This window comes from Malaya genurostris, chromosome 3, assembly GCF_030247185.1.
Source record: "Malaya genurostris strain Urasoe2022 chromosome 3, Malgen_1.1, whole genome shotgun sequence".
Taxonomy (NCBI): domain Eukaryota; kingdom Metazoa; phylum Arthropoda; class Insecta; order Diptera; family Culicidae; genus Malaya; species Malaya genurostris.
Window position 1 is genome coordinate 219,570,080 of NC_080572.1, and position 9,651 is coordinate 219,579,730.

The window sequence follows — 9,651 nt, forward strand, 5'->3', positions numbered from 1 at the left end:
TATAAGATATTTTATTGTACCCAGTTCATTCCTTTGGAACGATACAAAACGTACAGCATTGGAACTGCTTTGTTTTAAAGCATAGTCCAACACAGTCATTCCATCGTTGTCAGAAATGTTAACATTTGCCCCTTTGCTTACTAGATATTCGATTACATCCAGTCTCTTTGCTTCAGCTGCATAGTGCAGAGGAGTTCTGCCATCCCTAGCAGCGATGATAACATTTGCCCCGTTGTTACAAAAATATTTAATAACTTTTAAATTTCCAGAGTGTGCAGATCCATTGCATGGCTGGTGCTACGATTCTACTGACACTACGAATCCTTACAGGTCGGGGTTCGAACATACGACAACTGGTTTGTAAGACCAGTGGCCTACGCATAGAACTGTCAACTTAAGACAAACGGCAAGGTAATGCCGACAATGCTGTCAGCAATTCTAGTATGGAAAACCTCGCAATTTATATGAGTATTGAAATAAATGATGTTGACATAGTTACGTGTTGTAACCAAGAAGTAAAGAAATTAATTGATTGAAAAGAAACAATTTTTTTTTAACCTAAATGGTAGCAAATAAAGCTAGAAGTCGTATACAAAATGTAGCTCCAAACTGTAGCCAGTTGAAAGAAATTTCCTTCAAAATTAACTTGACGACTGCCTCGGTTTCGTTGTTCCAGTAATAACCAAGCTCAAGGTGCTATCAATGCTTGTCCCGTCTTGTTAAATTTTAAGGTATTGACATTGTGACATTGGCAATAGCATGAGTGGTTCCTAATCATAACGCGAGCCGCCTTATCTTATCATAAAAAATTGGGCGACGGATACATACTCAGACCCGGACGAATGGTTTGTGTGATTTTTGTCTTCGATAGCGAACCGCGACCAATTTGTGTGCTGCCGTGGCAACCAGGGTTACCAAATATTCGGAGATTTTTCTGTGTGAAACTGAGATTCTGAGTCACAGTAAAGAGATTTTTGTTCAAAATTCACATGTTTCTACAGATTTTTAAGAATATTTCGCTAAACTGACTGAATGTCATTACATTTCCACGAATTATACATATCGAAATTATTGCATCATTGATCTTGAAACACAGATTGTAATTTGGCCGCTCTGAAAACAATCTCCACATTAGTGAAAAGTAATCACAGTTCGAATTGAGGTGTTGAGGTGAATTGCGTTAAATAATAATTGCCGATTGTGAATAAAATTCGGAACTTATGTTTGATGTATTAATTTCTTTAAATCTAGGTAACAGGTGAATCAAATTTTTTATAGCTTGAACGAATTAATTCTCTTAATGAACTTTTCATGCAGAATTTCACTGCGAACAACGTGGATGCCAAAGTGGTAAGCTTAATTGAATAAAAGTGAGTAATATAACCGGATAAAACGAACACTCATTAGCCATAATCTGCGCAGTTTTCAAGTTTTCAATATCCGAAGCTTAAGAAGTGTGATTTGCTTAAATTGAGGGTAACCTAAACTTGTAAGGATTTTTTGTAACTTCCCAATTTTTCATTACTACTAATCAAGAAAATAATTTGTTTTAGATTTAAGCGTGCTGATCGTGAAACGCGGAAGTCTCCATCTTTCCCAACATAACAGACATACAAGCGTCGAATTGTGCCGAGCAGTTGAACTTAAAGGATAAAAAGTTGTTTGCTGTTACACTTCGAACACTGCTTAACATTTGTTAAGAAATCATAGAAGATGTTGATTAGTTAAGAATACGAATGCTTAAATGAAAGGAATAAAACAGTTTTAGATGTTTTCGTTATAAAAAAAAACCTAAGCATTTTTTGATGAAAATCTAACAAAACGAGATACAGCTGAAATATTAGAAAACTATTATCAGAGAGCAAAAAAAAAAACAATACATCAATTTTACAATCACATGCTGAAGAGTGAAAATAATTTGTTACCAACTGATAGCACAAAAGTAGATAATAGGAGAATGGAGGAGACTTATAGAAAAGGAGGTACAGCCGGCATTGAAGGGAGCCTCTATCAAATAAAACTTTTAGCATTGTTTTTATATAGAGGAATAAAGGAATCTTATTTCTTCAAATTAGCAACAGAAATGGAAGATGCTGGAAAGTTTGATGATATAGTTTTTAAATATAGAAATGTGAATGGAACAGAAGAAATCTATGTTTACAAGCTAAACATCGATTAGATGAAACGAAAAAGATTACCGAAGAAGATTTACTCACTGACAGTGCGGGGGATTTTAGTTTAATCAAGTATTTCTTTTCATATCAGGGTATGAGGCAAAAAAACACATTCGGTGTGATAAAAGAGGTAATTGTTTTTACTAATATCGACTTGGCCGATGATGTAAAAGCTGAAGCTGAAGCTATATCAAGAGAAAAGCATGACATTTTAAATTTAAAAAGTAACTCCAAAGCTAGTGAACATTACAAATTCAATGAAGGTTTAATTGAGAAATTGAAACCGAAAATAGAAAACTATAAAATAATAAAACTAGCCGTAGAGTTAATTGATAACATTTTGGACAAAAAGCCTATTAGAGTACAGCAAGGAAGTATTTTTGCAGAATATAAGTCGATTATGGCAAAGGAAATTATTGATGTTAAAAATAAAAACGTCCAATTTTATGATAAATTTATTGATAAGACGCAATATTTAGGTTCTGACACAAAAAGATTTCAAGAGATTTTTGAACAAGAATTAAAAATGAAAGCAAATAAGTTTAGACAAGTTCTAAGAAAAGAAATGGAAAACTTAGAGATACTTGATAAGAAAGCGAAAAAAACAGGAGCAGAAAACAAAGAACTTAACAATTTAAAAGAACTTGAGGAATATTTTGAAAATAAAATACTAGATGACAGCTATCAGTTTAATTTGAAAGATGTCAGTAAATATTTGGAATGTATAAAGTTAAAAATCTCTAATTTTAACAAAAAAAATATTGATCCAAATGGAGGATGGCCGCAAACAATAACTGATGATAAAATCAAAAACTTTTCAGAGCATTTGGTATTTGCAGTCAATCAACCGAATGAAGTTGAGCTTGGCAATATAATTGAGAGTGAGGTGAACGAAAAACGTCAGTTCAAAGATGCAATTAGTGAAATGGTTGCCGATCAAATACAGAAGAAAATACTACAGTGGTTTAAAGAGAAAAGTGGAGATAAGGGTAGGTTTTTAACTCGTGAGGAGGGCCTGTTTTTTTTGGATGAAATATCGCAAAAAATTAATTGTTTAATATCTATTGGCTCTAGCGTAGAATATGGCGAAAGAATAAACGAATATAGTATTGAGTTTGAAAATAACATTTCCGAGGATTTGAAAAATTTCCTTTCTGTTACAAAACCAAATGACGGAATGCTGTATTTTATTTTTTCACGAAATAGTTTATTGAGTACGATTAAGTTTTATAAATTATTGAAACATCGTAAGTACCTTTTCGTAGAGTTAAGCTCTTTACTAAGACCAAGCGCGCAGCAGAATTTAACGACAGTCTTCCAATTCAATTGTTATAATCTGCTAGTTATAGAAGATAATGTTGTTAATAAAAATATACAGGAATGGTATAAAAAACTATCTGATATAATCAACAATCTAAACAAAAATATCATTCTAATTACTAAGCCGAATGACGCTTTGGTGATACAAATTACAACGGATTCTTGGTATAAAGATAGGTATAAAAGTGAAACGGATACAACTAGCTTCATTGACCTTACCGAAACGTCACAGAGCGAGATTTTAGAGAGAGAAGTAATATTTCAAGGTAAAGTAATCCGATTAAACAAATTAATAGATCAGAACGATGAAAATGCAAAACAACTGATTGATTCAGAAACATTAATGGAGTTAATTAAGAACAAAGAAATAACCATAGGCAAGCCACCACCGTTCTTAAAAGATTTGGAAGCAGCCTATGCCAGAATAAATGAAGAGGTTCTGGTAGAGAATTTAGTAAGAGATCTATCAAACCCATCAGACCAGTCTAGGCTTTTTATGATCACTGGTATTGAACAGAACAATACTAAAGCAATACAAAATGAATTAATAAGAAAGCTAAAGATAAAGGGAAGGAACAATGCAGAGAAGGTTAGCTACATAAGACAACAAGTGGGTTTGTTTAAGAAAGACGCTGCTGCTGATACAAGAATCATTATAACTCTTGGTTATAATACAGCGCATCACTTAAAAAGTTTCAAATCCTTGTGTCATAACAATCCAGAAAAAAAAGTTCATTGGATAGACGTAATATCTCAGAAAGTTTACCTACGACAACTTTATAATCCTAATTTTTATTTTAGGAGAGAATTTAATTATCAAGCAAAAATAATCATTAAAGATGACATAAAAAAAGAGTTGACTAAAGATAAGCCTGGAATTTTATTCCTTTTTACTGGAGTTGATGAGTATGGTCTATTACAAATACTTAGATTAAATCAACCAATGAAAAATAAGTTAAAGCAAAATACAATGATCCAACAAGAAAATGGAGAAGAAAAATTTGATGAATTGGTAAAAAACGGATGTGACTCTATTCATTGGCTGCATGTAGAAAATAACAATACAAATAAGACAATCATTTGGCGAAAATCTCACGGTTCTTTAGATATCTTACGTAAATATGTCGACAAAAAACCAGAGCTCTATGATGAAACTAAATTTATAAAAGCAATCAAAGATCAAATTGTAATTATTGTTGATGAGCCTGGCATGGGTAAAACAACGTCTTTAACTAGTTTATCGGAACAAAAACTCGTAACGAACTGGGTAATTTTAATAGATTTCAAGGACTGCCAGGATAAAATTGCATTCTTGCCAACTAAACAAGAACAATGGTCTTATGATATAGATCAGGTCTTAGAGTTTTTATGCACAGTCGAACGTACTGGTTTGAATACGGAGTTGGCGAAAAGTTTATTCAAATATAGTTTACAGAAACAGAAAATGTCTGATCATAAACCAATCCTGCTATTGTTCGATGGTTTTGATGAAATCATCAATAGAGAACATCAGGAAAAAGTAATTTTATTATTGAAATTTCTAAAACATCACACCTCCGCTACGATTTGGGTTTGCACGAGACCCCATAAATTGCTGGCTCTAGAAAATAATTTATCAACATTTGCTACTAAATTTGAAGAGTTTAAGCCCGAGCAACAGAAAGAATTTATTAATGACTATTGGCGAATTCATCTTAAATTGATGTTAAAGCAAAATAGCGAGCAAAAATATAAATTTAAGCTGGACCTTTATGCCAAGGCTCTACTGGAAAGAGTTGTTCATATTTTTGGAGAAAATATGTCTCGCTTTATGGGCATTCCGTTACAATTACGTTTGTTGGCAGAGGGTTTCCAAAGGGAAATTATAACGTTTACTAATAGTCAATGCCATGACGTTCCAGCTTTTGAAGATCTTAATGTATTAAATATTTATAAACATTTTATCGAATCAAAATATGATGTTTATTTTAAAGAGAAAACTCATCTTGATAGTTATTCTCAATACATAAAAAATAAACTTACTGAATCTTTTAATAAGGATCATCAATATTTAGCTTTCAGTGTGTTGTTTCCTAACGTGAATCAAATTGACATTGAACTATTTTTTGGTCAACAAAAACCTCTTGCACCAGAAGAGGAGAACAGTCTCAAATCAGTTGGCATCATTCAGTCTGCGGGAAACGGGAGAAATGTTTATTTTATACATAAAACTTTTGCTGAATATTTTACTGCTACTTTGTTTACTGGCAGTTTAGATGAAAAAATATCCAATCCATCCAAATATGAAACGGTTAAAAGTTTATTACTCAAAGAAATGTTTAAAGATAGTAATGAAGTAATTCGTAAATTTATCGATCGTATTTTGGCACAAGACTCTGGCATCCATTCTGCCACCTTGGATTGTAATTTACCTGCAATCAATGATTTATTATATAGACAAAATGTTGATGTTACAATTGTTGACAGATTGGGAAGAACAGCTCTACATCTAGCAGCTCAGGAAGGTAGCATTCATATAGTGAGGGTTTTATTAGCAGCAGGTATTAACGGATTACGACCGGACATTTTCGGTAAAACATCGCTACATTATGCTAGTAAATATGGTCATTCAGAAATTTGTAAATATTTAGTAAATTATTATGCAGACATTGACATCAATGATAATATTTTTAGGACACCATTACAAACGGATACGGAGATAGGAAGTAGTATTTTTAATAAAACAGAATATGCACAGTCTCAACTTGTAAAGTTTGTTAATAGGTAGGATAAAGATGGTATGTCTTCTTTATATTATACTGCTGAACAAAACAAATGGAATTTGTGTTGTATTCTGTTGTTGAACGGGGCTGATAGTAATGCACTAAATGAAGAAAAACAAAAGAAAATACTGTTATATGCTGCGGACGAGTCCAGTTCTGCCTATGCAAATCAGTACCATAAATTGTGGCCAGTTGTTGGTTTATTGTCAATTAAAGTTCCTGATGCAGCTCATAACTTTAGTGAAGATTACGATTATCCTAGGTTGTTATCTAGCTTTTTCGTACATGGGCATACGAAGGTAATAGATGCGTTATTGGGAGTCATCGCAGATGAAGAAAAAAAGAAAAGAATTCTTAACAAATCAGATAATAGCAGTACACCTTTGGATCGAGTTAACGGCAGTAAAGAACTTAGTGATAGTGATCATTTACAGGCAATAAAATATTTACTAGCAAATGGGGCTACAAAGGCTACAAATAATGATTATGTTAGTTCTACTTTGCTATCGGCTGCATCACAAGGTCACATCGCGACATTCAAACATATGGAAAACCAACGACATACGAATGATTTCCATACTTATATTGTCATGGCCACTAGTAGGAATCGTTTAAATATTGTTAAACATTTATGGAACTACTATCGTGAGTTTACTACTACAGATTCTGGCATTACTGCGTTGCACTATGCAGCGGAGCGTGGAAATTTAAAAATTATTAAATATTTCTGTAACAACGGGGCAAATGTTAACATCGCTGCTAGGGATGGCAGAACTCCTCTGCACTATGCAGCTGAAGCAAAGAGACTGGATGTAATCAAATATCTAGTAAGCAAAGGGGCAAATGTTAACATTTCTGACAACGATGGAATGACTGTGTTGGACTATGCTTCAAAACAAAGTAGTTCCAATGCTGTACGTTTTGTATCGTTCCAAAAGAATGAACTGGGTACAATAAAATATCTTATAACGGAGTGCAATGCTAATTTTGGAGGAGATGCTCATATAAATATTGCTACAGCGAGAACAATTTTAAACCTAAATGCAGCTGATCAAGATAGTCAAAATTTACTACATCTAGCAGTTCAATCTGGAGAGGCACTCTTAGTAATACTGCTACTTAAACAAGGAGCTAATGTAAATGCCAAGAACAATGACGGTAGAACGCCTTTACATTTAGCTTTAGAGCAGAATTTGACTGATATTGCAAGATTACTATTACAGTACGGTGCTATGTACGATGCACGCGATAAAAATGGCAAAACACCTCTTGATTTATTACATTTACCTGTTGTTTTGGCCGAAAACCGAATTGATTGGATCGAACCAATTCGAATTGATGAGTTATTGAACATGATTGACAGCTTATTCCATAGTAAAAACTTGATGCAGGATGTAAAAGATAAATTGTTGAAAGAAAGAAAACTTGGTGGCCTGTGGCATCCTGATGTATATGATTCAAAGAACCCTATGATTTTTATTCTTAACGCTCGAAATGCCCAAGGAAGAACTTTATTACACGTAGGTGCCGATCTAAATGATTTTGCAGCAATTGAATGTTTATTGAAATTTAACCAAGATTATGTCGGTATAAGGGATCACTTACACCATGCCAAAGATTATCGTTCCATGGATTTAACGGCAAAAGATTCTCGAGGAGATACGCCATTGCATTGTGCAGCACAGCATGGAAATAGAGAAATAGTTGCTCTCCTTTTAAAAGAAGGGGTGGGTTTTAATATTGAAAATAATCGAGGCTATAGCCCTGAGAATCTTGCTAGGATTAATAATCATAATGATGTTGTTGAGTTTCTTCAATCAACTAGAGACTTATTTATTGCTATAGAAAAAAATCGAATGCAAGAGGTTGAAAGCTGTATCAGTAGAGGAGCAAATATTGATGCTATAGATAAAGATGGTAAAACACCATTTCAGTTGGCTGCAAGGAAAGATCATGTAGAGATTGTTAATATATTACTAAAATATGGTGCAACTTTTACTGTTGAAGACATACAAAATGAAGCACTAGATGAATTTGAGGAGAAACAAAGTATCAATTTATTATATGCAATCAATAGAACTTTCAACTGCATACAGAGGAATGATCCTAAGTCAGTTATTGATTACTTACAGAAGGTAAAACTTTATAATGTTGATTGCCTCAGCGCTGTTATTAACACTCGTGATAATCAAGGTAATACACTTTTGCATTACGCTGTTCAAGAGGATTATTTTGATGTTATACAATTTTTATTACAAAACCAAGCAGCTTATGATGTTACAAATGCACAAAATAAAACTCCTGTAAGTCTTGCTCTTCATCGAGATATTATAAATTTACTAGAATTTATCGATCGATTGTACTCTGATAAAAGTGATGCAAGTATGGTTCATGACAATATGAAACTTATTCACAGTTTGAAGGAGATAGAAGCGGATCATGAAACGTTAAGCATTATTACCAATGTCCGTAATACTGATGGCCAAACAATGTTACATACAAATTCAAATAATTATATACTAAAGTTTTTGGTGAGGAATGGAGCTAAGATTAATGCTGTAGATAAAGATGGTAAAACACCACTGCATTTTGTTGCCCATAAAGGTAAATTAGAGCTTGCAAAATGGTTGATAGAGCATGGAGCTGATAAAATTGCCAAGGACAATTATGGTAATACTGTCCTGCATGAAGCTGTCTCTTCTGGACAGTTGGATCTAATTACATGGTTGGTGGAAAAACAAGGAGCTAATGTTGATACAGAAAATAAACTAGGCCACACACCGATATCTATAGCAAAACAAAACGATTATAGAAATGTTGTTAATTTTTTGCTGGAGTCCTTCATAAGATATCAATGTTCAAGCAAAGAAATAAAAGATTCGATGGAGCCCCCAATCAAACGACTTAGAACAGAGCAGGAAGGTGATTCGATATCATTTTCGGGTAGTTCAGCAAGTGGTTCAGGTTATAGCTCAGGTCCTAGTAGTACGAACGCTAGTCGTAGGAAGTGGCCCGTATGGCGCTGCACAGAACAGGAAGAAGTAATGGACAAGCCAAAGGCTGTGAAAAGTGCTAATTGGTATAAGATGGCGTTCAGACTGTTGCTGGTTGTCGGTATTATTAGAATTATTAGAAAATTATTAGAATAAATGTAATGTATTATTTTGACAGCAAAATCTTCAGTTCTAATTTCTTTTCTGTCCACTTTTTGTCCACGCGAAAGAATGTATCGATTGACTCAATCATTAATTACCTACGAGAAGTGCCAGATTCGCAATCCGTCACCATATTAAATTTCTTGAAAATAATCTTCTCCGTTTTGTGGAATTTTACAACAGACGCAACCGATCGCGAAGAATTCTGTAACTCATAAACTAATTGAGATAGGTCCACAA

The 9,651-nt window shown here is 33.6% G+C and overlaps 1 protein-coding gene and 1 long non-coding RNA gene across 3 annotated transcripts; both read left to right on the forward strand.

Annotated features, from left to right (window-relative positions):
• Positions 1–960: 960 nt before the first annotated feature.
• LOC131438904 (uncharacterized) lies at positions 961–2,079 on the forward strand. Of its 2 annotated transcripts, none has more exons than XR_009231008.1 (3): positions 961–1,258; positions 1,318–1,489; positions 1,554–2,079. It is a non-coding gene; the product is annotated as an uncharacterized LOC131438904 (long non-coding RNA). The 2 variants fall into 2 exon arrangements; XR_009231009.1 differs by having other exon boundaries at positions 961–1,251.
• A 4,075-nt stretch (positions 2,080–6,154) lies between these two features.
• LOC131434214 (ankyrin-1-like) lies at positions 6,155–9,405 on the forward strand. The gene has a single exon (XM_058600868.1). The coding sequence runs from the start codon at positions 6,274–6,276 to the stop codon at positions 9,403–9,405; it is 3,132 nt and encodes a 1,043-aa protein (XP_058456851.1). The 5' UTR covers positions 6,155–6,273.
• Positions 9,406–9,651: the final 246 nt, after the last annotated feature.